Genomic DNA, 27,197 nt, shown 5'->3' on the forward strand with positions numbered 1-27,197 from the left:
GGTTACGTGGGTCCACCTGGATAATACAGGGTGACCGATCCCTCTCTCAAGATTCTCAATTCAATCACATCTGCAAAGTCTTTTTTTGCCTCTCGGGGCACACAGTCACGTGTTCTGGGGTGAGGGTGTGGGCATCTTTGGGAAGCGGGCATTGTATTCGGCCCACCCCAGAGCAGGCAGCAGCTGACGGCAGGGCTGCCACAGCCCAGCACTCCTGGGTTCTCCTGGGACTCCCCGTGTCTTGACAGGGACAGGAGGAGGGGTAGGGCCGGGGCCGGGAAAGCACATCCTCTTTCCCCCCACCCCACCCCAAACCTGCTGTGCCCCTGGCCTGCTACAAGCCACGGCCCCGGACAGGACAGCCCCACTGGAAGAAAGGAGAGGCGGCGCGACGACCTTCAATGAAAGGAAGACCAGATCTGGGTTGCCCGGGAGCCAGGACGCTGTGCACAGCCTTTGTCTGCGGGCCCGTCTGTGTCTAGGAGGGGATGATTCAGGATGTCGGACGTCATGACCTGAGCCAGACGAACCCTCACGGAGGGAAGAAAAGCAGCAACATAGTGGTCAGCATGACTCTCCACCCTCGGCAGCACGAGGAGAGGGATGTGATTTCCACTCACTACACGGGGAAGCTGGGGCTGGGGAGGGGTTACGTGGTTGCTCATCACACAAGCAGCAAGAACCGGGGGGGGTGGGGTGGGGGGGACTGCAGAGAGCGGGGCTGGGGAGCCCCAGTGCTGCACCGCCGTCTAAACGTCCTCAGAGCTCACGTGAGTGCAGACACCACTCCAGGCCCGGGCGGGCTCTCCGACTCACGGGTCTCCTCTGCATCAGAAGGGATTCCACTGCTCCAGCCTCAGGCTCCGGGTGGGGGAGCTGGAGCTGCCCTGGGCTTCTTGCTGGTCTGCTCTGTGCCCTTAAACTTGTGGGGGGTTCCTCATCTTCTCTCAAAGAAGGAAAAAAGAAGATTCATGTTGCTAAAGTCAGAAAAACTGAATACACGTATAAGCTATTGTGAAGGACGGTGACAAAGAAATCAGTCCGACTCCCAGACTCACACTTCTGTCACTGCCACACCGGATGGCCTCTGATGAGACACAAAGCTGGAACCCCGACAGCTCCGAGCATCTCCGAGTGCTCCCCGCACTGCAGCGTTCCCTCCCCTCTTCTTCAGCCCCTGTCATTTCTCTTCGGAGCTGAAAATCTGCAGGCAAAAGCCCAGTCTGATGGTGGATGTTTCAGAAGACTGCTGAGCCCAACTCTGGGGGGCCCGGAATCACTGCGCCTTCTTGTAGGGGTACAGGAAAAAGTGGGGATTCTGTTTTACATATTTGGGTTTTTTAAAACAGATTTTATTTATTTTTAGAGAGAGAGAGGAAGGGATGAAGAGAGGGGGAGAAATATCAATGTGTGGTTGCCTCATGCATCCCCACTACTGGGGACCTGGCCTGCAACTCAGGCATGTGCCCTGACTGGGAATCGAACCAGTGACCCTTTGGTTCACAGGCTGGCGCTTAATCCGCTGAGCTGCACCAGCCAGGGCTACATATTTGTTTTAAGTCCCTTGTTTGCTGTGGATTTAGTGCTCAGAGGGGTTGAGTATCTGTGATAAGTTTAAAAAGATTTTTGTCCACAGACAGAAATATCCCAGATTAATACCTTTTACTGCTGGAGCTAGACTAATGATCTCTATTATCCTGAAAAAAAAATTTAAGGCTTCTCTAGGCTGCTTCTTGCTGCTTTGCCTTTATTCTTCTTTGCTCCTGGACAGTGTCCTGCTGTTTCAGTCGTGGTTTAGCTGCTAAGGGCTGGAGTCCCTTTGTTCTGAAAGTCCCCCATGTATTCATGTATCCATTGTTCTTTTGAATGACTGCTATGTCCCAGGCATAGCACCGACTCTTGCCAATAAAACAGTGAAAAGGACAGGCCTGACCTGTTCCTCTAGGTAGCTCCCAGGCTATTGAGGGAGAAAGACAGCCGAGCAGACAGTTACAAGTTACAGTGGGTGCTACAAAGAGTATCCAAAGCCCAGCAGAGGGTCTCCGACACAGCCTGTAAAACGGTGCCACCTGGGCGGGGAGGGGTTCCACCCGTCACCTGCACAACTTCCAATTCTAGGCACAGCTTCCAGGGTGGGATGCCTATCGCCAGCATCTCCTTGCCATTGGATAACAATGCCATCTCATATCTTTTCCAGACAAATCAGGTCGAATAGCAGTTTCTTCTGCTCATTTTCTCATTCTAGGAGATTTCCCTGAGTGTATGTATCCTCCAGGGCTCATTGAGCACGGACAGGGCCGGCCGTGGCCAGATGGGGGAGAGTGCTCCGGAAGAGTGTGCATCAGGCTACGTAGGCTCTTTGAGCATCTGCTGGCCTCCCTCCCTCTGTACGTGCAGTTTCTCCAGAGCAGGGACTGTGTCTTATGCACCCTTTTATTTCCAGGACTTGCTTCGGGTCCGGCAAGGGTCAGGGCTCAGTGATGCGGTGCAGAAGGAAGAGCGGAAAAACGGAAGAGCAGAAGGCAGAAGGAAGAGAGGGAAGGGAAGGAGGGAGGAGGGGGACTGGGAGAAAGGAGGAGAGGCAGGCAGGCAGGCTGACACGATCCCTTTCTGCAGGCAGCTTATTTGGTGGCACTCGGCAGACTGGGGTCAGGTCCAACTTCCTCCAGCAGCACTCTGAGCCCAACACGCTGGGCCAGGGATGCCAAGGCGGAAAGGCTCGGGAGCCTGCCGCACCCAGGACGGCGATAAATCAGCATCTGTTTGCCTCCCGGGAGCAGATTTCCCCAAGGCCCTCTTCCGAGATGCAGTGTCACTTTCACCGTGAGAGGCAGGCGCTATTCCCCCGTCGGCGTCCACAGGGACGCCGTGCACTGGAGGCCCCTCTGCCTCTGCCTGATAAGCCCTGGTGACGGGCACTCCACTCACCCGCCCGCTCAGCCCCGGGCGGCTCAGCCCCTTCTCTGCAGGGCTCTGTGGTCAGACCCTGGCTCTTCTGCCCCACCCTGCCGGCCTGACTCAGGTCCCCGTCATCTCAGAGCCGCTGCGTGGCTGCCCCTCTGGCCCACTGCGCTCCAGCCACGAGTCTCTGGCAAGTGTCGACTCTTTCGCACACCCCTGTGCCTTCTTTGACAGGCTGGTGACTTCTGACGTGCTGTTGCTGCTGCCTGGAACGCTGTTCCCTCAGAAAAACTCCTGCTTGTCCTTCGGGGCCCAACCTCAGGTCACTTTGTGGGCGAAGCCAGAATCGGGCCCATCGGCAGCTCCAGCGCAGTCCTGCCGTGCTCTGGCCCTGGCCCGACGGCTGCCTGTGAGCCCTCTGAGTGCAGACACGGTGCCTCGTGCCGTCTGCGGTACCATTTTCACATGGAACATTTGCACAGTTGTGCGTGATTTCTGTAGGTAAGACGCCAACTGCAAACACTTGAGGAATGAAGGAACAGAAACGTTCCTTTGATACACTTTCAGTCCGCCTTGCTCTCTGCCGTGAACCATCTGGGTACCGGGGACCCCACAGTGACTGAGACAGGCAGGGCCCCTGTGTGCCCGTGTTTGTTCTGTGATGTGACCGGGTAACGGGACAGAGAAGAGGGGTGGTGCGTGGCGGGAAGCTGCTTCAAGTGGGGTCGGGGAAGGTCACTCTGAGGAGGTGACACCTGAGCTGACATCTGAGAGATCAGAAGGACCCAGCTGTGCGGGGGTCTGAGCCCTTAGCACAGCGGGTGCAAAGGAAACAGCAGGTGCAAAGGCCCTGAGGCAGCGAGGAGCTCAGTGTGTTGGAGGGATGAAATGGAGCATGGGAAGCAGGACACCGGGGGCGGAGGAGGCAGACCCCGTGTACAGCCTTGCAGGGCGTGGCCAGGGGTGTGAACTCCGTCCCAGGTGCAGCCACAGGACGAAGAAGGGTTGTGGAGATCGGCAGACAGAGAGGCTGACTGAGGAAGGTTCCCGTCCCTCCCTCCACCCCCCTCGCCCTCACAGAAGACTGCAGCCTGCTCACTGGGGTGGCGACAGCCCTCGTTAATCTCCGGAAGCGGGAGGGCAGCGCAGCGACTCCGACCGACTGGAGGACGCAGAGGCCGCCCGCCCGGCTTTGTTTTGGAACCGTCAATTCCGAACTCTGCGCGCTGGCAGAGACAGGGCTTATTGATTTTCCCTTCTGGAATGCATGTCCTACAGGGGCCTCGCAAATAGAAACTGAAAAACAGAGGAAAACATAACTGCTGAGAAGGATAGGGCAAAGGGACATTGAAAAAAAAAAACAATCTACACTGGTTTTTGTCTTTTTCTCATTATGCTTTGTTGGATTGTGGCTTGTCATCGCTCTCTTTTTTTCCAATTAATTTCTTCTTTTCCTATGCCTGTGTCTCTCTGATCATCCTCTCTGTCTCTCGCCCTCTCTCTCCCCGGCTCTCTCTCCCTCTCTCGCTCGCTGTCTCTATCCAGAGCCTAGCATGGCATTTACGCGCGGCGGGTGATACTGGTGTGCCGAATGCTGCTCTCTCCAGGTCAGACTCTCCGTCTCTTCCAGACAGGCAGCAGAGTGGGACCAGCCCATAAAATCTATTTTTAGTAATTGCAAACAGTGGTATCCTCCGCTAATTACTTTCTCCTCTCTGGAGAAGCAGGAAGCAATTAGGGGTCTCCCTCTGCTGCCGGGGGTTGGGGGGGGGGGGTGGTCAGGGCGCCAAGTCCCTTCAGCACCAGTGTGACGTGGGTGGCTGCACATTCCCCCAGGGTCCCAATGCCACCTGCCTGTGTCCCTCTCTCGGCTCCGGTCACAGCTGCATTCATGCCCACTTGCCTCTGTGAACCAGGCCTCTGCCCTCCAGCAGCCTCCTCCAGTACTTTTCCTTCCTCCTGCTGCCGGCCCGGCCGAGCGGGGAGGAGTCTGTGTACACAGACGGCTCTGGATAGAGCCCCAAAGACGGCCGTGCGTGTGACTGAGGGCAGGCTTGGTGCAGGGGTGGGGGGTGTGGGGGGAGCAGGGAGAAGCCCAGGCCCGGCTGTATCTGCTGACTTTTACTAAATGGCACCTGCTGGTGGAAACGTAATGGTATCATCTGGAAAATGGGGGGTATCACAGACTTCCTTCTCGAAGGAGAATGTCAGGGAGAGCGAAGAAAATCCACATCAAGGCTACAAAGTTAAAAAAAAGTAGACAATCCTCGATGCTCTCCCCTTGGTGAAGCACATGGTGCTGTGACAGGCAGGGCGGCGGTCACGTCACAGCCCGAGGGTCCCACAGTTTACCTCCCGCCCCCGTTTCACCGAGGCCATGGGCAGCGCTGCGGCCCCGGCTCGCACGAGGGGGTGGCGAGGGCCTGCGCCTGGGTGGTGAGGGTGGTGGTGATGGTGGGGACAGATGTCCCTGAGATTCCAAACTTGCCGCTTGTCACTCACAAGAGGGACGATCTATGTGCGGGTGAGTGAAGTCTAGTGGGAGAAGGCGTGTTTCCTGGACAGGGTTTGTACAAACTCAACGTCTGCAAAGCGTCTCCCATGTTACACGAAGGGATGCAAATTCAATACGACCTCCACCCTTGCTTCCTCCCAGGTGTCCCCCTCCTCGAACCTGCTCCTCAGCTCCAGTCCGAGGGCTCTCATTACCCACGTGACCTTGTCTCCTAAGGCTGCACGGGTAGCTGAACTTCCCCTTACTGGACACATCATTAAAGCCGAGGCCCGCGGACAGAGCTGTGGCTCACGGGCCACAGTCCCAGAACCGGCAGGAACCGAGTGGCAGGTGAGCCACCAGTTTCTGAACACACAGGAGACGCTCCATTCACGTCGTCCGTGGGAGGCCTGATCTCACTCCGCACGCAGCTCGTGCTCCCCAAGCCTCCTCCTGGCCCTTCCGTCTCCACGGACCGGAAGCTCCAAGAAGGCAGAGCCCACAGATCCATGTATTTCACGTTCTTTGGTTTCCCCCGGAACTGGCATTGACAGGCTCCACAAATATTCTGATGGCTGCCCGGATGAATGCCTGTGAGGGCCTGCCAGCACTCTCTGCATTGTCGGAGCTCGGACACATCATTTTCTACTTTTCTGTCCCCCAGCCCCACCCCCGCCCCGGCTCCGGTGACTCACCATTTGACCAGTCTGTTGAGCTGGTCCCCACGGGTTCCCCCTTCCACTTCCGACGGCTCCCTCCCAAGTGCGAACCCTGAGCCCTCCTGGCGAACCACAGCCTCATCTGCAGCCCAGCCTTTCCTTTTTTTGTGCCACCTGCCCCAGGCTTCCCTTCCACAGTCCCTGTTCCCATCGAGACCTTTCCCAGGCAGAAGCCGGCCACATTCTTGGTGTCTGCCTCCGAAGTTCATACCCTTGCCGGTGAGCCTCATTGCCCCCTGGTCTCCTCTTTTCTTTCTGACCTTGTCACCTGCTGTGATGCCTCATAACCACCCCTTCTCCCACGAGATGGCTCTGCACGTGTCCCTGGAAACACATCTTCCACAGGTTTGCCTCTGCACTTTGCACACGATACCTGCCTTGTTCACGCTAATCGATGACTGGAATTCACAGTGTAAAGTCTTTGCAATTGCAACAACCCGAAGGAATATAGCCATAACAGCAGCTAGAACTTTCTAAGTAACTTCCACGTGCCAAGCATGGTGCTAAGTTATTCAGAAGCGTTATTTTACCAACCTTCACGAAAACCCTAGCAGGTTCAATATGATTCTGACCCTCGTCTCCCAGGGGAGGAAACGCAGGCTCAGAAGTGTCAAGTGATGCACGTAAGGCCGCGGGCTCCACTGGTGCACCGAACAGCTGGAAACCAGGCATAGGTCTGCCAGGCCCTGAGGCCAGGATGCTAACCTGTATGTAGGCATCGCTGCCTAGCGCTGTTTCCCTTCTCTGAGCTCCGAGAGCCCTTTACCGTGCGTGCACAGCCGCTTTCCTCGTGGACTGTTCAACCACATAACGTTCTCTTGTGCACCCACGTTTCTGGCCCCCGGTTTTACCAGAAGCCACCTGATAACGTGAATTACGGGACTTCTGGGACTCACGGGTTCTGGCCGGTACACGAGCGCTGACTGAAATGATCAGGGGCGTGAAGTCAGCCGTCCCCCTTCCCTTCTGCCGGCTAATCCGCCCTTCGAGCAGGGCGATTCCTCCACTCCCTTCTCCCCCCGAGCCCACACGCGGAGCCTGATGTAGACCAAAGGCCTTGCTGCTGTCCAGGCCCCTGTGTTGAGCACGTCTGCCTGGCCCGGACCAGGGGGCACTGACAGCGGATCCTGGGGGACTCAGGAACCCGCGCCCACAGAACCCTGAATCTTCCAGCTGCCGAGGCCTTCACGGGGTTCAGGATATACTACAGGAAAACAACAACAACGAACCCCACACTCCCATGTAATTTTGAGAACCACTGTGAGATTTACCTGCCTCCCTGAGAATCAAGACTGTGGGGGCAATGACACACGACCAAGGGTGTTGGGCCGGTTCAGAATGCAGCCGTGGGACCGCCCCCCTCGGACTGCAGCCAGGGGCCCAGGAATCGGCACGGGGGACGGTCACAGAGAGCTGCGTGTGCGCGCGCACGCTCAAGTGTGAGCGTGTACAAATGAGAGCTGTGGGGTCTGAAGAATGAGGTCGGAGGAGCCTGCCCATATCGGCTTCCTTGTTTTGATACTATACTAAATTACGAGAGAAATCTCTCTACTGGGAGAGAACCGGGTGGAACATGGACCTGTTACCATTTTGTGACATTTCCTGTGAATCAATAATTATTTCAAATTAAAAGACAAATCCAAGCGCCTAGTGGTTTGGATCTGTCTCTGTCTCCCCAGGATTCTGGGACCGAGTCCCAGGCTCCCTCCCAGGTTCTGGTGACAGCACTGAGACCTTCACCATCACGAGCCGCCGCCTCCTCCCATTTACTGAACATTGACTGTGTGCTACGCAGTAAGCATTTAAAATATTTTCTCATGTGCATCAGCAGCCCCATCGGGTTACCATCCTAGCTGTAGAGGAGATGACAACCCGGGGGAAGCAGAGTTGAGTCCCGGACCACAGAGCTACTGCAGTGAGGCCAGCCTCCGATCCAGGTCTGGGATGCCGCTGCTTGCACGTGGGGACGGACATCCAGGGAAGAACAGGACTGCGCGGGGCTGGCTGTCGGGGCACTTGACCTGTGTTCCCTGGAAACCACGTAAGCACACCGCCCAGTCTGTCTCCGAGGTGCCTGGCCGAGGCCGCACACAAGGCACAGTGACACTGCCTTCTTGTCCTGTCCCTCACCCCTGCTCTGGCAAGAGAGCCACTTCTGCGGCGAAGCAAAAAAAAAAAAACAAAACCACATTACTTACAGGTTCTTCACGTCGGCGATGCCGCGGAACGCCTTCCTTGGGATCCCCAGGATCTGGTTTTCGCTCAGATCTCTAAACAAGAAGAGAAGAGGCACACGGAGTTAACCCCTCGGGCTGGCTGGATCTGCATCTCATTATGATAACAAAACCCCTTGGAGGCTGTTTGGGGGCCTGTTTAGTCTCGAGCCCCAGGCTGCTACAAGCCCTCACATTGTTCCTCTGGAGATGGCCTTTGCCGAAATGGTTACCAGGCGGGAGCGCTCGCCTCCAGGGCGGGCTCTGTGGGTGGTCTCGCACCTCCAGGCCACGAGCCAAGACGCTGGGTTATTTGTTGCACACTCCGCACCTAATCCTCTGTTTTGCCACCTCCTGGAGATGACCCCCTGCCCCTCCTTCCCCACGACATCCCTCCCCTGAGGCAGGGTCCCCACCACTCCATCTGCCACCTCTCGGGGACCCTCTGCCTTTGTCGTCTGGGATTGGAGCCTGGCCGGCCGCATTTCCCGATAGAGACCGACCGTCTCCGTGGGCCCCGGAGTCCCTGGGAGCACTGGGAGCTTGCAGGACCAGCTCTGTGACGGGCTTAAGGAACTCGGGCGGCATTTCCTCAAGGCCGTCCACAGCGGGGGCCCCACAGGCACCTCGCCGAGCATCATGCAGGCTGCCGTGTTGCTCTGGGGAGGGTCGGGGGCGCTGGGAGCTGGCTCAGACCCAGATCTTCTGCCGGGGTCCCCTGAGAGTCCCCCCAAACCTCGAGTCTTTTCCATTTTCATTTTCCAGTTTTATTTGTTTAAATGTTTTGCTAGACCAAACACTCGCATGGTTTCCATTCATCCCTCGAGGAGCTTGGGATCTCAGTGAGTAATCAATCATATGTATGTTTAGATCTATAGTTACATATATGAATCATACATACATACACATATGCCTGTATCTATAGTTATAGATATATATCTCCATCATTTTTAAGAGAACACAAAAACCTTCAGCTATTAAGGCCAAAAAAGTTACCTACCCAGACATAAGCACTGTTACCAATTAGGAGTAATTTATATATAAATTTCACCAATATGATCTCATACCATATAGCCTGTTATAACCTCTTTTTCACTTATTATATTGAGAACATCTGTTTCTGTCGCTAACGGTGCATCTATGCCAACATTTTAATGCCTGTACCTCATCCTAGCGTGTAGATGGCTATACAGATGGGTATTACTTAGTGAATTAGTTAATTTGCGATTTCGGAAAACACGACGATCAGTTTCCCTGTCCACACAGTTTGGGGACATCCTACAAGGAGCAGGTGCTGGGTCAGAGGGCAAACACGTCTCTAACAGCCGGGTTGCCCCAGAGCCCGAGTGCACCAAGGGACACCCCCATGCCCATTCCCATGGACGCCTCATCAGAAGCTCTAGCCAGTCCCCAGCATAGCTGCAAAGACAGGTCAGACCGCCAGCCCCCACCAAAACCTGGGCCTCCGCAGCTCACATATCGCCAGGGGGCAGGGAGGATGCTAGAAAGCGGAAGAGGGGTCATCTTCCCTCTGTCGCCTGCTGAGGGGAGCTGCTGCCCTCTGAGCCAGGGCACAAACTCCAGAGGCTGGGGTTGCCCGGGGCCACTGCTGGGCCCTGAGGCCAGGCTCAGCCTTGGGGGTTGGGCGCAGATCCGCATCCCGGTGGCTCCCGGGGCTGGGTAGCAGGGGGCTCTCCATCTCAAATCCAGTTTCCTCTGTCTGCCCCCGAGGTAAGTAAATTTAGATGCACGAGGGGCCTGCTTGCAGGCTCCCCCGGCTGGGCCTGATTCAATGAGCAGGGCTCCGGCCTGGAGTCGGGGCACTGAACAAAGCCCACGATGACAGCAAAGGTCAGGCAGTGTCACCAAGGCCACGCCTCTGCTCTCCATCAGCCTCCAAGAGAAGGGGGCCCGGGTCCTGTCATCTGACTAATGCGATTTCCACCAGGCATCTGGGCCGCACCCGGGGCTCCGGCAGCCACAATGGGCCCAGTCTTTTCTGCCAGGCAGAGGCCGGTCTCTGGGACAGCAAGTCCCCGGCCCACTGCCCGCCCTGGCTCGGCTGCTCTCTTTGGTTGCTTTGGGAAACAGCTCAGGCCACACTCCCGGCAAACGGCTGAGGACCAAAATCCAGGCTGAGGGAGCACACGGGAGAGACGTTTAGAACTGTCCACTCTGACCTCGCTTGGAAGCCACGAGAAGGAGCACGCACCCCAGCAACGCATGGGCCCCTTGAGTTTGAGGCCCCCTGACCACCCGGAAGGAGCACCAGGGGCACAAAGGTTCTGCTCTGCACTGCAGTGCGGCCAAGAGAGGGGAGAGCAGTGTTCAGGCAGAAGAGCCCGGGGGGGCTGCTGGGAAATCTCCCACCGGAGGGGCCGCACAGGCAGAATCCTGCACTCCGGGGGGCGGGGCAGCCCCTTGGGTTTCTGCTCGCCATAAACACCCCCAGTCCCGCCCCACGTTCGAGGGGCCCAGGCTTTCTCCCCCAGCTTCCTCCTCACCTCCCTCCCTGCCATGGGTCGGCTCTTGCCACAACGGAGCCAAACCAGTAGATTGCGGGGCGCTTCTCTGTTCTCCACGACAATCTGCTTATAAATTTTATTAATTTTATTTTCCACCGAGCCTCTCCTCTCCGGCGAACAACACCGCCGCCACCCGCGTGCGCGAGTGTGTATTGATTTCACAAATGCCTCCAGTAGGCGGACAAACTGACAGCGTTAATGGTGTTAACTGACGGGGCGTGGAGGAGGGTTCGGGGCCGGCGCTTCGTTTTCGGCGGCTGTCCCTTCGTAATTATCTCGGGGCCTTTGTGAGGGTTCCTAATAGCGTGTTTATCTCCGCGTGATGCCGGGGCACGGAGCTATTGTTAAGTGCTGTCCTTGAGAGAGACGAGAGCCACCATTTTCAGCTGACACTTAAATAAAAATAACAAAATCTATCCGTGGTGCCCCAGAGTCTAGTTCTGGCCAATTGCTTCTTGAGGCTTGAGTGCGCCCCCCCCCCCCCCCTTCCTGAGGGGAAATGCTGGGAAGTGACCAAAAGAGGGAACTCACTTCTTTTTTTTTTTTTTTAAACATCAGATGAAAGGCAGGCGGTTGGAGCGGGGTGGGAGGGAGGTGTGCCGGGGTGTGCTGGGGGAAGTAAAGGGAGACGCCGGTGGGAAAGGCTCTCTTGGTTGGTAAGTGGGGTTACGGATTGGGACGCCTTTTTAAATAATTAGGGCTCTGAGAGAAAGGGGACTGCATTAGCTAAAGTGCATTTTCCTGCTTCCGGAAAATGATTAACCAACTGATTATTCCGTCCAAAAACACAAGACCAAAGAGGACTTATTAAGGAGACAGTAAGTCAAATAGAAGTTGGCAAGAACCAATACATCCTCCTTCCAGCCACCCCCCCCCCCCACCTTTTTAATTTACTAAAATGCTTTGGACACAGATTAACTTTCTTTGCAAATTTATTATTGCTTCAGCTACCTTGAGACGGGAACTGCAGACACTTTGATAAATGGATTGAAAGGTGGTCTAGTTCCAGTGGAGCTTTTGATGGGCTTCCCGGGGCTCTCCCGGCCACGTCAGGCTGGCTTTGTTCTCGGAGCAACAGTGAATGACAGAGACCACCCCCCAGCGCCCCCAGCCCCGCCCACCCCACGTTTACCAGGCAGGAGGAGCGGCAAGGAGCAGCGAAACAGCCGGCTCTCTGCCCCACTGGAAACAGTGCACGTATCTCGGTCCCAGCCACACTTCCAGGAAGTCCTGTCTGTGTTAAGTGGCAGTTTGGGGGCAGTTGTTGGGGGCAGGGTGGGGATTTGCTCCTAGACACTGATCTCTAGTTATTCGGAAGGTATAAAATGGGGCGTGGAAACTCCCTCAACCTCTCTGGGGAATTCCTGTGTCTGAGGTGGGTGGAGCCACTTGTTGCCAATATGATCACGCCAGCTATGGAAATGCCTCATGCCTCAGTTTCCCCATCCGTACAGCGGGGCTATTATTTTACTGACTTCAGAGGTTAGTCTCAAGGGTGGAATGAGCTGGCACATGTGTGCACTTCGCACAGCATGTGGAACCCTGTAGACATGCAACGAATGGCTGTGTTGGTTTCTTAGACCACCCCTCCCCGCCGTCCATGTGGCCCTATATTTACATTGCTGAAAGTATCGTTTATCCTCCTCCTCAGCACAGATGCCTACAACCCTGCAGAGATTAAAATACACAGATGCTGCTAACATTCTCTCCACGAAACCTGGGGAGAGATTTAAGCGTCCCTCCTCTATCATCTAGAGAGGAGTACCCATTTTTTATTCCAGATTCTTTTGGATGAAACGGGAGAGAATAGGGTTTGTTTGAAGGTGGGCTCCCTCGGAAGCCGACACTTGGCCACGGGATGGACTCCCACACTGCTCCTGGGAGAGGCCCGTAAGGGAGGGAGGAGCAGGACGGAGAAGGGGACTAGGGGACAGTTAGCTCAAGTCCTGGCCTTGACTCCGTACCCTGGGGGCTCTGGTCTGCAAACTTTGCAAGCCCCGCTGCACCGGGCATCCTCCGTTAGAGACTGCCCCGCCCCCCTGCCCCCCCAAGACAAACGCAAACTCCCTGGCTCTGCCTGTTCTCCGTGAGGCTGGACGAGGTGACCCCAGGAACCCAAGGACAGTTTGCTCCGGAGGTTCCCAGCCATGACCTTTAGCAGCAAAGTCCAAAGAAGCAGGAGATGACAGCGGTGTCAGTAACCAATGCATTTCCCAAGAAGGCATCAAGGACAATTCTCCTGAATCAAGAAGTTCTCCAAAGATTAAAAACATCATTCCCGAAAGATGCCATATCCGGGATCCAAGATCAAGAGGCCACAGTCGGGAGGTAATTGACCACAGAAAACTGAAACAATCCAGCCTGGAACCTTCTTTGTCTATGCCCCCAAGCCTCATGCACTGAGACCAATCAGGTGCCTATACAGAAACAACAACAACAAAATAAATAAAAACAAATGAAAACCCCATCAGCTTTTGAGCAGCCAAACTAAAAGAGGGGATGCTCTGGATTTGGATCCATTATATTTAGAACCATTATCGGGCTTGGGGTCAGGGCAGTGGATTCTCACCATTCTGATTCTCTTGGGCCTGAGTTTATTTTGAAATTCCTTTCCCAGTCATTGCCTGGTAGGAGGGAACCTGCCCATTGGTGTGATAGGCATCAATCAAAAGTCATTCCGGGGTCTTTGAGTTTCTGATGGAAAACCCATGAACCTACGATTTCTTGTACTCTCAATACGACCACCCCAGACAGAGGTGAGCCCTGGCCTCTCCGCCCCAACCCCTCATAGACAGTAGCTATGACACATCACTCCGATCTAGAAACCAAAGAGGAAGATGTTGCTTTGCTTACTTTATACAGCAGGAGGGACAGACACGCAGGAAAAATTGCCCCCTGGGGATTTCACAATGTGGACTTCGGGGAAGATTTATCTTAAAAGGTAAATCTCCTCTGCAGGCCATTCATCTCAATAAGGCAGATCATATGTCTGCAGTTGGGCCACTGTCCAAACCGAATGAGCGGCAGGCCTGTGTCCCAGCTCAGAAGCCCTGGTCCCTCCCGCGGGGCGTCTGGTCGGTGGCATCCTTTGTCCGAGGGGGATTACACGGAGTCACCGCATCACTTCCTGCAAGAACCGCCACCTGTCTCGGAGATCCAGAGGATCAAAGTGTGCGTGGGGCACCCGAACACACTGTCCCCAGGGCCCCCATTGGGCATCTGAATATTCCATGGCAGCGGGAGCTTACGTGGCTGGCTCCCTGATGTTAAAAGCTTCTGAATGGAAGATACCAGCCACAGCCCCTTCTGCTGTCTTCTCCGGCAGGCTCGCTAGAAAAGTCCTCGCGACACCACTCAGAGATTTAACACAGGCCAAGTAAGTGTCAGCTCGGAGCCTTGTTTCTCGCACACAGTAGGCGCCCAATTCAGAAAATGAAATCGGGCACCTACTATGTGCTATACCACATTACACGTTGAGATACAGAAGTGCGCAGAACCACGTTTCTGTGCCGGGGCTTGCATTCTCGTCCACTCCAGACACAGACAAACAGACCCCTCCCAGGTGCAAAGGTGAAGCATCACCCAGACGCCTCCTCTGAAAGCAAGAGCGGCAGGACACCGGTGTGCTCCCTGGCAGCCAGCACACAGCCCTTCCTCACGTCTAAACTCACACCGCAGATTGCTCCGCACCAACACGGAGAGTAATTCGCAGCTGTGTTTCCCCCCAGACCCCAAATTCTTTTTGGTTTTCCTGGGGACAAAAGGGAGAAGATGGTAATCATGGCCCCTGGGCCTTGCAGGGCTGCGGGCTGGTTGCATCTAGTACTGAGGGGTCTTTCACCGAGGGCAGTCCGATAAAATCGGGACAGCTGGGAGATGTCACCGAGAGCTGGCATGTCGCGGGGCAGCTGTTCGCACTGCGGGACTCACGGAATTCACTGCCTCGCCAGAATTCACTGGTGGGGCTTTGACAAAACATCGACCCCTGCCACAGAAGCCTTAGGTGTGGCAATGGTGTTGTGCGTTACGTTTCCTTTCATTTATCTTTTTACCTTGGAAAGATGCTTACTGAAATAATTAAGGATGAAATGATATCTGGGGTTTTGCTTCAAAATACTGCGGAAGAGGGGAAGTGAGTAGGGGCATAGACGAAGCGAGGCTGGCCATGAGGGGATTAGACAGGCTACTGGACGCGTACAAAGGGGGGTCATTTATAACCTGTGCTTCACTTTTATATGTGTGTGCTACACATATAAAATTTTCCGTAATAAAACACTTTACACGCAGATGCCTGGGACCCACCCCGGACCTAGGGAATCAGAAACCCTGGGGATGGGCTCTGGAGTCTAAATTTGAACAAGTTTGAGAACATGGGTAGAATGACTAGTGCACGGGATTCAGTGCCAAGTTCACATCCAAGCTGTGCAAGGCAACGGGCCACGTGTCTTTTAAGAACGTCAAATTCGATTCTCTGAGGCTCCATTTGTATGTCTATGAAATTGGAATAAGCATGGCAGCAATGGACAAGCAAGTGCTTTCTATACTGTAATTCAGCACATAAATGCAAATTGCTATCTTCATTTTGTTAGCATGATGTTAACAAATAAAGTATCCTACTACTTTAAGTGTCTAGTCTGATTTTAGCGAACATCTTGGGTCCAAGACGCAAAGGCCTTCTGTGTCTCAGGGGTGAGCCTGCTGGTGTTGTTTGAAATTCTGAGGGCATGGAGAGAGTCACGGGAGATGGCTGAGGCGGGAAGAGTGACAGGGTCTGTATTTTAGAAAGCCACTGGGGGGCCCAGTTTGGAGGCTCCCAAGAGGGGAGAGCCCAGGGGTACCCTTTCTTGGGATCCCAGAGATACAGCAGGGGAAAACCGAGCACTCTGTCCCTGGACACACTCAAACCTGGCAGGGCAGGCTCTGGCCGGCTGGCGTTAGCATATTCCTGGGGGGCCTCCCAGACAAGTGATTTCCTACAGTTTTCCAGAAAGGCTGCACTCTAAGGGAAAGCTCACTGCGGGACAGGTCGTGAGCAGGACGGCCTGAGCAGCCAGGGTGAGAGGCAGATCGAGAGCGGAGGCCTCGGAGAAGGCCTGGTGTTTAGCAGGATGGAGCAAAAGCTCCTTCCAAGGGCCTGGGGGCTGCACTCGGAGTTAGAAGAGTTTGCTCTCGGGTTAGTTACCAATGGGGGCCTCGTTTTGTCTGTTCTCGGGCAGATGCTCTGCAGATCGCAAGCTCAAACGCAGCAGGATCACCCAGGCGAAAGAAGAGAAGGAAACCAGGCGGAATGCAGACAATAAAGGCAATGAGGGGGTGAGCTGGGCCATCTAACTCAGTTTCCCCAGGCGACAAACGAATAACCCTGTGCGCCGGCCAAGGGGAAGAGTGCAGGGGCCAGCACCCTCCAGGGGAAACTGGCTAACCCTAGAACAGCATTCTCCGTAGCAATATGACACAGGACACCCATGCAATTTACATGTTTCATTAGGCACATCAAAAGCAGTGTAAGTAAACAGTTGAAGTTAATTTTTTTAAATCCTCACCCAAGGATACGTTTACTGATTTTAAAGAGAGAGGATGGGAGGCAGGAAAGAGAGAGAGAGAGAGAGAAACACAGATGGGCGAGAGAAACATTGATCGGTCGCCTCCAGTATGTGCCCCAACCTGGGATCGAACCTGCGACCTAGGTATGTGCCCTAAGTGTGGATTGGACCCGCAGCCTTTTTTGGTGTCCAGACGATGCTTCAACCAACTGAGCCACCCGTCCGGAGGCGCTGAAATTAATTTTAATAAAGTATTTTACTTAGCCCAATATATCCAAAATATTATCATTCCAACATGTAACCAAGATAAAAATTATTGATGAGATACTTTACACTCATTTTTGTACCAAATCTTTGGAAGCTGGTGCGTGTTTCACGTACATCTCAAGCGCTCAGTAACCATGTGGGGCTGGTGCCTACTAGCTTGGACGGCGCAGGAGCTGGAGGGGGTGGCTAATGCCCACTTACTGCCAAGACAGGGAGAGAGTTTCAGATGTCGGAGCCGAGCTGAGGGATCCCAATGGGGGACCCTTTGGGGGCGTGGGGTGTGTCACAGGAAATATGAAGGGGAGCCCGTCAAGACAGAGACCTCTGGATTTCGGAAAGCGAGCCGTGGCTGGAGCTACTCCAGTCCCTCCACCGTCCTTCCCGCAGTCAGAGGACCTCCCTTCGGCCACACGGTGTAATGGGAATCTTCCTGAACCAGCACCCTTTGGGGCTGGGGAAGTCGGGGGTTAACCAACGCTTCCAGTCCAAACAGAGGCTTTCTTCATTTAATTCGCACACGCAACTCCATCTAAGGCTCTTTGTGCTCATGGGGCAGCATCACAATGGACGGATCATCTCCAGCAAATGGTAGAGCGGCTGAGCTCCTCAACAGCTCACTGATCCCTGGGATTATCACAATTGAGTGACAAAGGCGAGTCTAATAGAAGGGACTGGGGAGCTCTCCTTATCAGCCCAGTTGTGCCTTCTGTTCTGGTCTGGACTGCCCTGCTTCACCAAGGGGTGGAGGAAACATCGGCAGGATTCCAACCACAAGCACCGGACGCAGGTCAAGTCCGTGCATCCGTCACGTGTTCCCTTCAGGGGGCACGAATGTGGTTCGGGTGGCTTTGAGACTGTGTGCAGAAATCTGATGCCGATAACCATCAGATCGCAGGATCGAACTTTGGGCCTGAGATAGTCCCTTGTCAATTTTTAGGCCCAATGAGATGTTTTGGTTTAATTTATTAGTCTTCGTTGGGGAGAGGGCAGGTGTACACTGAGTTCAAAAGTTTGGAGACGAGTGTTTTTTATTCTTCCCTTTGGTTGGAGCCATGTGTCTGCCCAATGGAGTTTGGGGAAAGGAGCTATTTCTGTACAATCCACCCTCCTCCTAGGCGGACACGCTGTTCTGTTCCCGTCCCCTCCACCCCCTCCGCCCCTCTCCCCCTGGCAACCCTCCGAGGCTTTCATCCCTAATTTGATTGTTGTAGCTGACACTGTCAATCTGAAACCCAGGAGCATGTCTAATGCGGGCTGGACTAGGGGAACGCAGGAGGGAGGAGAGGGAAGCAAATTCATCTTGAGAAGTAGCTTTATGTAAATCGATCCCCTGGCCGAAAGCAGGAGCCAAGCATTTGCTGATTAATTGGAGAAGCGTCCTTGCTCCCGCGTCTTCTTTAGAGAGGCGGCCCGAATTGAGTCCTCTCTTCTCCACAAAGATGTCCCCAATGCCAAAAAGCCTCTGCAATTAGGAGATGAAACCTTGTGAGCGAGGGGGAGGGGTGAGGGCGGGGGGGGGGGGGAACGTGTGTGGAGCTGCTCTGAAATGAAGCGTGAGCGCTTGTCCGGCTGTGTGATGAATCGCTGCCTGGGCGCCTTAATTGACCTCCCAGATGGTGGCCTGATAGCCACAGGCTCCTAGGGATAATGTCCCATAGGTGAAGAGCTGCCTGCTCAGTGATTAGCAAAAATCGAGGGGGCAGAGCGTATGCTTTCTAACGTGTTTTTCTGGCGGGTTCCAAGTTTGTATTACCAGTTACCACGTTAGCCCGTTTCTGTTGGCATCGGGGGGAGGGACTGAGTCTATGACACAATCCCTTTTCCCACGCCCCTCTCACCTCTTGCTCTAAACGCAAAAGCTCAAGCAAAATGTCAGATCACCCGGCCATGCAGTCCTTTCACTCGGGGACTGCCCCAGGGCAAGGCCAAAGCTGCCTTTACCAAAAAGCTGCAGGTGAACTTGGAGCCTGGGCGCAGGTAAAAGTGGGCCGAGATCTGGAGAGGTCATTTACTAGACCACACTCGGACGAAGGTCAAGCTCGCAAGGTGACAGGTTATTCCCACGGGGGCCCTCACTAAATCATTGGTTTAACGTGGGCAGAGGTTTTTGCTGAGCACGAGGCCTGACACGCAGCTTAAAAAATATTTGTTGAGTGGATAAAGATATAATGGAAAATGATGCCAGGCCACAGTCTGGTCCATAGGTTGAGAAGAAGAAAACTCAAGCTTCGGGAATTTCCAACCCCCCCCCCCCCCCCCCCCAGTCCATTTGGCCCCTTTTGGTTATAAAGAGCTCTTGCCCTGCTGCCCACCCTGCTAGCTCCATCTCCTCGGTGGCGTGTCATGCTTGAGAACTACTGCCACGAGGACAGCCTTGCGTTCTAAGGACCCTCAGGAAAGTCTCCAGCTGGGAAAGGCTGCGTGAGCTGCACTGAAGCGTGGGAGTGAGCAGCTAGTTACACGGGGAGCTCGGCTGAGCAGGCCTCGGAGCCGAGACCCAGCCCGAGAGGGCGCACCGGCCTGGGGAACGGACTGGACCCAGGGAAGGGCCGGGTGCCTGACGGCGCCCAGCTGCAAGGGCAGCTGCTGCTCTCCCCGTTTCTGGGTTCCGGCACTCGCGAGGCCCAGGTAACAGAGGGAATGAAACTCCGGGTTCAGAGGAGCCCTTTCAGCCCCCAGCTACGGGGCCTGCGAGTGTGATGGCCGGCAGTGAGAGAGTTTCGACTACGTTTGCCACAATCGGCTCTGTGACCTGTCTCCTCCCCCTGTCACACTGTGTAGAACTAGAAATCCTCTCGGAGCCTGAGAATTAGCAACAGTCAAATCGGGGGTGGGAGAGGAGGAGGAGGTGGGAAGGAGAGGCAGCCCGGGGGCCTAAGGGCCTGTGGTGTGGGAGCAGCTGGAGCCATTGCCTAATTCTTACCCCTGTAACCTTCAACTTGAGCGCTCCCCTGGGTCCCCGGTGTGTGCCTGCCCCGAAGACGGATGTTCCGTAGACTGAACAACTCCCCCCTTCTCCAGAGGGCATGGCGCCGGGATCATTCTCCTGTGGTCCCTTCGGTTTCGCTGAAGAAGCTGAACTCTGGGCAGGGGGGGAGGGTGGCAGGTGGGGAGGGCTCGCGCCTCGGGCCGCAGCTGCCCAGAGGCTGGGACTGGGGACGCAGAGCTGCGGCTCGAGGGGAACGTGGCTTGCATGTGCCTGTCCTTCCCTGCAACTTTCCCGAACCCCATTAACTAAGTGAAACCTCCCTGGTGAAGGTGAGATGCTATCCTGGGGCCATCTGCCGATAAAATCAATACGGCTTCAGAAAGGCTCTGAATTATCTTCCCCCGGAGCGGGAGAGCAATTTGGCCCGAGCTCAGCACCCGGAGTTGTAGGCCGGCTCCTTGAAGGGAGTGCCGGAGCAGGTAGCAGCTTAAGCCATTAAGCTATGCTAATACTGCAGACGGCCTCTCTGGTCCTGACCCCCTGCGCCATTTAGGGTTCCGCGCCGTTCAAGGCAGTTCCAGAATCTGCTGATGGCTCACACCTGTGGATGTCCTGGTATCGACCGAAGGAGAATACAAGCTGTTCTCTGGCTTATTTATGTAAGAATGGATACAGTTCAATAGGTCCACACCACGTTTGAAGGTAACGCTAATATTTAATCCCAGGCCCGCTCCTGGCCACTTGGCTGGAAAGGCGCTAGACCGGAGATGTGAGAACTGCAAAGATGGAATTAATTAGTGACGAACGTGGGGCTGTTGCCACTGGTCTTACGCCAAATACAGGGAAAGAGGAAGGGACCTCCGCGGAAGGCGGTGGGGAGCAGAGGGAAGGCGGGGGGAGACCAGTTCTAAGGCAGCTCGCCCGCCTCCCCGAGACGGAGCATCGGCTGCAGCGTGCGCCACACCCTTCCTGGGCACTCCTTTCCTTTCATCCCTGACCCCCCAGGTCCTGCATGTGGCCAAGACCCCAGGAGGCAGTGAGGGACAGTACTGAAGGCAGGGCTCAGGAGTCCGGAGGCCTTGGTGCGAACCCCACCTTTGCCTCTTGCTAGATATTCGGCTTTGTGTGAGTAGAACCCCCATCTGAGCCTCGGCTTTCTCATCTGCACCACGGGCCGATGCACGCACTTATGTCAGGGAACTATGAGATGGCTAAGGAACGTGGAGCCCTTTGTGTGTTCCCTGGCTTTAATAACCACTTCATGAATGCTGATCACTGTGAGTGCTGGCATGCGTTCCAGGCTGCCTTCGGACACTGTGAGCAGAGGACAAGAAAATCACTGCACAGTCCTTGGCCCAGAGAATATGTCACAGGAACGCTGAAACTATAAAGCAGCAATTCAAGGTCAAGCTCAATACCAGAGAAAGCCGTAACCGGGTTCCACTTAGCCTGCTGTGCCTCAAAGCTTTGCTGGGCCCTGCAGGAATCTACCAGGCTCTCCCCTGGGATGGAGAAGACTCGGTGATGAAGATGGGGACATAGGTCAAAGCCACACAGCTGCCAGAACCCCCAGGCAGCTGGCTGGGAGTGGAGGGCTGGGCAGCAACCGCTGTGCGCAGGCAGAGCCAGCAGACTTCCACAGGAGGACGGAAGAGGAGGCCAGCCCGAGGCAGCTGGCGGGACAGCTGGGCGGAGAGCTCGGAGACCCCCCCCCACCCCGGGCTGGCAGAGACTGGGGGCTGGCCTCCGCCCAAGCACAGGTTCTGGGCTGCGAGCAGAAGGTTGATCCACACTCCTCTGCACAGGCTCAGGACAAGTCGGAGGATCCCTGCTCCTTCCCCAGGGGGCTGTGGACCTGGGGAAGCCTCTGGGGCACTCGGAGCCAGGCAGCCGACAGTCGAGGTGGGGAGGCAAGTTGAACTTGCTGCTAACGCAAATTCCCTGGCTGTCCTCACCGCCCTGTGAAAACCGGCCTGGGCCTTACCGTTCAGTGAGGGCTCATTATCAATAGGGGGCCCACCATGTGCCCACCGGAGTTCGGTGCTACGGTCAAAGCTAAGAAAATGAGAAGACGCAGTCTGTGGGGGTGGGGAGGGTGATGGACAGACAGATAGATATGTAGGTCAGACAGGGAGACTGGGCAATAGACAGAGGAACTGAGAGAGAGAGAGAGAGAGAGAGAGAGAGAGCGAGAGCGAGAGCGAGAGAGAGAGAGAGAGAGAGAGAGAGGGAAAGACAGACCGGCAAGAGGTAGAGAACAGGACAGACGGGCACGGTGAGACAGAGGAAAACCGGAGAAAACAGAGGAAAAGAGCAAGTCCGAGGGAAACACAGACACGGAGACCGTGTGAAGGGCCGAGAGAGCCCGGCCTCGTCTGCCGAGACAACCCCCCAGCACACGTCCGCGGGGGCACTTGCTCCCCTACAGCTCCCCCCCACCCCCGCAGCTCCCCCGTCTGGGGTCCGGCCCTTCCTGTCTCCCCCCCAGGCGGCAGGAGGCAGACGCCAGGTTCTGGCACAGAACACTCGCGGAGCTTTCAAACTTTTTGCATTACAAAGCGAGTTTTTAAAAGCGCCATAAAATTTCAAGGCCATGCTTAATGCTCAAATATATGGATCTCTGCCCATCCTCTAGTATCTTAAGTTTACCCAGAGGACCGTTTTATTTAATTAAGTCGGTGCTTTATTAATATAAATATTCTCCTATTGATCACGAGAGGGCTGACAGGCACTCCAGCCGGGTATACATCACCTCCCCTCGGAGCAGCGCCACTTAGAGGAGTGGCTGGCTCGCCACCAAGGAGAGCGGCCGGGAGTGGTCCCCGGGGACGCCGGGCGCAGATGAATCTATAGCACTTTTATGGAGGGAGCCTTTTTTTTTTTTTATTAAGACCCAGCTCCTTGCCTCTCTGAGAGCAGAAAGCATATGGAAATGAGAGAGGAAAATGGTCTGGCTTACATGTATCAATTAAGCATGTCAATACCTTAATTAAATCGCTCAACTTAATGAGATTATACCAATGAATATGTTTTATAGTTATAATAGCTTTTTTGGCCACTGTTCAAAATGTCAAATAAATTGTGAAAAGGGGATTAAAAAAAAAGACGTAATTGACGTCCTGAACTGAAGCCAGTTTTTTAAATTCCTTCCTTTCTTCCCCCTTTATTCATGTGGTTTTGGAGAATATATCTGTATAGAAAGTAATGGGCCCCATAATGGATCGGCGCTTCAAGAGTTTTTTTTTTTATTCCTTCAGATCAACTTTTCTAAGCCTCACGCCACGGAACCTGCGAATGCCCTCACTTTCCTCTGGTCCTTCCGCTCGCCTTTTAAGTAACTCTCATAGCGAGAGGTCCCTGGCGCCCCCATGGACAGGGAGACACACCTCTGTCCCAACAAGGAAAACCCCAGACAGAACAGGGCGTGCGGGTTAAAGGTGTTATTACTGAGAAGGCCATGACCACAGCACGAAAACACCCGCGCAAAAGCAGTCTTAATCTCTCACGTAGAAGCCTGGTTTGAAACCCCATTTTCTCTGAATGGTGCGGCAAAGAAGTCGAGAGTCTTGCTTCTTTCTTCCTATCCTCTTGCTCTCTGAGCTTTTCTCAGCCACTCCTGAATCGATCATTTCCGCACTGAACTCCAGTCTATTTCCCGGAGGAAAGAAGACCTTCCGGTCACGTACAGGGGCAAAATGGGAGGATGAGCTCGTGGAGGAAGGGACGGGACCCCTGCTCCTGGGGTGGCGTCTGCCCGGGAAGTCAGAGCTACCGTCTGAAACTGGGCTTGCAAAGACGAAGATGGAAGACAAAGAGAAACGGTCTGGGGACTCTCATCTGAAACGTGCAAGTGTGTTTTGAGCCTTGGTTAAATGCTCCAGCCCCGAAACTTTGGCCGGGCCACTGGGCTGGATGCTGCCCTAAGGCAGGGGACAGGTGGCAGGCAGTAGGTCCCCTGGGGCTCTGGCGCCTGAGGGCTGTACCTGTGACCGCGCACCCTTTCCCAGCCACCCCACCCGTATGCAGCTCCTGGGGACGGGTGGCTCCAAGCCGGGTTCCTGAAGAGAAGAGAGAACTGGCCAGTCCTGCCAGTGTCATCCCCTTTGCTGACATGGTGTAGCCCAAACGGGGGAACGGACCGAACACCTTGACCACCATTGGATACTATTCCAAATGGAGCATCTTTGCTCTGAACCTATGATGCTTGACAAGTTTTAGAGCTAAAAGGTCTAACCTTCTCGATCTGCAAATGGCGAAACGGAGGCTTCAAAATGGAAAGGACCTGCCCCAAATCACACGGCCCGGGGCAAGAACACAAACCCTGCCTGTGGAGAAGGTTCCTGCCCTCTGCATGGGCTGCTTCTGTTTTACGTTGAGGGGGCGGGGTGGGTGGGAGGTCTGGGTGCAGCAGCTGTCATTTTCCTGGGCGCCAGGAAGAACCCGGCGGACGTGGCTGAGTGGGTCTTCCCTCCTCCGCGCTCTCTCTGCAACACGCCCTGCCACAGGTAAGCAGCCGTCTGAATGCTCCTCCCACTCTTGGAATAGATCCGCCCACCCATCCATTCATCCATCCACATTTACTGAGCACTTACTATAGGCCAGGCACGGTGCTAGGCACAGGGGCAGGGAGTAACTAGCTCTGTGTTCGTGGGGCTCGTGAAGTTGCAGGGAAGGCAAACACAAGCAAGTCCTTTTACCGATGAGCACTTGTCATTCGGTCAGAGGCTGTGAGCATGAGAGGCCGGTGTGGGAGGAACGCGTGTAACAGGGAGAGCCAATCGCGCGGGGCCCCCAGACCAAGGGAAGCTCCAGTGGAGACGTGAAAGATGACCCCACACAGGGGAAGAAGGGTGTTGCTGGGGCTGGGCAGTGGTTCTCAGAGTACAGGGTCTGGACCAGCAGCTTCGGTGTCACCTAGGCATCTACCTATGAGAAATGCGAATTCTCAGATGTAATCCTAGATGCTCCAAGCTAGAAACTCTGGGAGTGGGGAACAGCCACCCGTGTTTTTTCCCCCAAGGAAGTAATTGGTTTCATTTTTTAGTAAAAATTTAAACACACAAAGTACAGAAAACCATGTAATAAATATCAGCTTCAACAATTGTCAATATTTTGCTAATTTCATTTCCTCTATCCCCACCTCCAGCTCCTCACATATAAATGCATTTTTTTTCTGGAATAATTTAAAAGCAAATCTTAGACATCATGTCACTTTACCCATGTACATGTCAGTATTCATGGTAAGAAATAAGGACTTTTCATTTAACCACCCAGCTTTAGTACCCCTACCAACGTTAACAGGTCCTTACAGTTGGTTCATACTCAAGATGTGAACAAGTCCAGGCGTTGCATTCAAGCCACCTGTGTTCGAAACAGGGCCTCTGGTGATGCTAGTGGGGGGCCGTGGTTTGAGAGCCACGGCTGTGGGGCATGCTGGGAGAGGGAGCGGCGTGGCAGGACTCCCAGCTAAGCACACAGCCCGCGTGGTTTGAGGAGCAGAGGAAGGCGAGTGCGCGAGTACGGGGACAAGGGGAGGGTAGCGGCTGAGTGGAGGCCTCCTGGGAAGACAGGAGGTGACAGCGGATGGGATCAGGTTTGGACACTGTCCCGGGACAGGGGGAGCCACGAAAGGGTTTTAAAAGCAGGGGAGAGGCTGGCCCTTCGCTGAATGCCGATGAGTCTTGCAACCAAACCAGCGGCCCAACAGGAATGGGCCTTTCTCGTGCTGATTGGGGAAGCCCATGAAAACAGAGCTGGCACTTTTAACTGACTCACATTCACAGGTGAATTTTCATTTAGAAAAGCCACAGACTGTCCCTCTCTCACCATATGAGGACTCCTCACTCAGGTCTCTGCAGTGAGTCCCACACATCATGCGGGGCGGAGACGGGCAGGTAAAGAACTCCAAGGCGGCTTCTCCCTGGGCTGGGGCTGTGCAGCCCGGGCCCCTGGGAACCTGGCGTTTTCTGCCTTCGGTGTGTCCGTCCTGGGAGGGCTTTACGAGTTGGACGGAACCTTTTCCGATGGAGCCCATCGGCACCTCCACATCACGTCAGAGGAGGGAGCTGGGTCCCCTCCTGCAGGTCACAGGGCTGCGGCGTTGCCCCAGATCCCAGTGTCACAAAAGCCAGGGCAGGGCACCCGCGTCCCCTGCCCTTGGTTCCGGATGCCCACCGCTGCCCAGGCCAAAAGAGGGCAGGTGTCGGGGCACAGGATGAATGGCTTGGGAGCGAAGGGCACGGCTGGACACCCTGCCCTCTCAGGGGCCCAGCCCCCTCCTTCCTCTCTCCCACTGCCCTGACCCCACCGCCACCCTCTCCCCTCCCTCCTCTTTGTCAACATCAGGCACTCTGGGGGGAGGGGTTTCCTGCCAGGACGTTTCCTCTAGTTCAGTGAGGTTTAAATGATCACTTAAATGCAGGGCTGTTTGTTTTAGGCGCCTGGGCATCTCCACAGCACCACGCTGCACGTACAGAGCAGAGGTCCCACGACGGGGCAGCAGCTGGCTGTGCCTCTGGACGGAGCGGAGGGACCGAGGTCAGTGCCGTGTCTGAGGCGCTCAGCGGAGAGGGCGCTGTCACAGGCCTGTGGGCTGCTTCTGCTCGCCCGCTCCCCTCACTCCCTTTCCAGAAGCCTCGAGGCCTCAGCGCAGGGGAGACGGGACTCGATGCAGATGCCCGGTTTCACCTCATCTGCACTTGCTGGCCAGTAGCCGCTGTGGGGACCCCACGTTCTAGATGAGAAACACTGCATTTCACTCCCCCCATGGCCTCTCCTGCTCGGTTTGCTTGGGGGTAAAAGACTGGTGGGGAAGGAACCCCCACCAGACAGCCCAGTTCTCTGGTCCCGACGATCCGTCTCTGTGCGTCCACAGCAGTGACTCGGGGCTCCCCTCAGAGAGCAGGCTGTGAAATTCCAACCCCCCGGACTCTCACCTCCGCTCTGGGGCTAACCCAGAAAGCTTTCCTTTAGAAATAATGACAGTAACAACAACGATAATAATATCTTGCACACGCGTAACCAGCACTTAACCATGTTGCTAGTATTCTTCTAAGCCTTTTGGCATAAGTTTCAATTTCTCTTTTCTATCAGGAGAACAGCGAAAAAAAAAAAAAACCACTCCCAGACATTGCTGCAAAGTGCCAATTCCAGCGTTGGGGGCAGGCACCTCGGGGGAGGGCGAATCGCCATGGAGATGACAGTGCTGATGCACACATGCACATAATCAGGGGAGCCCAGAACAAGAGGGCTCCCACCACTGGGCTGGGCTCGGGCAGGGCCCGGCCTCTGTGCCACAGTTCTGGCAGCCCGAGGGCACCCTGAGCTGGCACGGAAGTTCTACGATAGAAAGTCCTGGGTCCCTCCGTGTTACAGCTTTGCAACCCTCTTTAAAACGATGGACATTTTCGAAACCCTGCCCTCCAACATGCATCCAAGAGAAACCAAGAAATACCAGGAGTCCCGGCTGAAGTCTGCATGTGCACTCACAGAGCCCGACATTTGGTGAGCACCTACTACGTGCTCACGTCGACTTCCAAAACAGTGAAGGAGGAACCGCTCTTCTAATGCTACATATGAAGACAGCTCAGTTAAGTAGACACCAGGT

The 27,197-nt window shown here is 55.0% G+C and overlaps 1 protein-coding gene across 1 annotated transcript in view; it reads right to left on the minus strand.

The window, feature by feature from the left end:
- The window catches only part of SLIT3 (slit guidance ligand 3), a 518,212-nt gene that overhangs the window by 154,222 nt on the left and 336,793 nt on the right, over positions 1-27,197 (minus strand). Inside the window, exon 5 of the mRNA XM_028528159.2 lies at positions 8,313-8,384. Within this exon, the coding sequence (XP_028383960.1) occupies positions 8,313-8,384 (72 nt within the window). The remainder of the gene's footprint in view (positions 1-8,312; positions 8,385-27,197) is intronic.

This window comes from Phyllostomus discolor, chromosome 13 (assembly GCF_004126475.2).
Source record: "Phyllostomus discolor isolate MPI-MPIP mPhyDis1 chromosome 13, mPhyDis1.pri.v3, whole genome shotgun sequence".
In the NCBI taxonomy this organism is placed as follows: Eukaryota; Metazoa; Chordata; class Mammalia; order Chiroptera; family Phyllostomidae; genus Phyllostomus; species Phyllostomus discolor.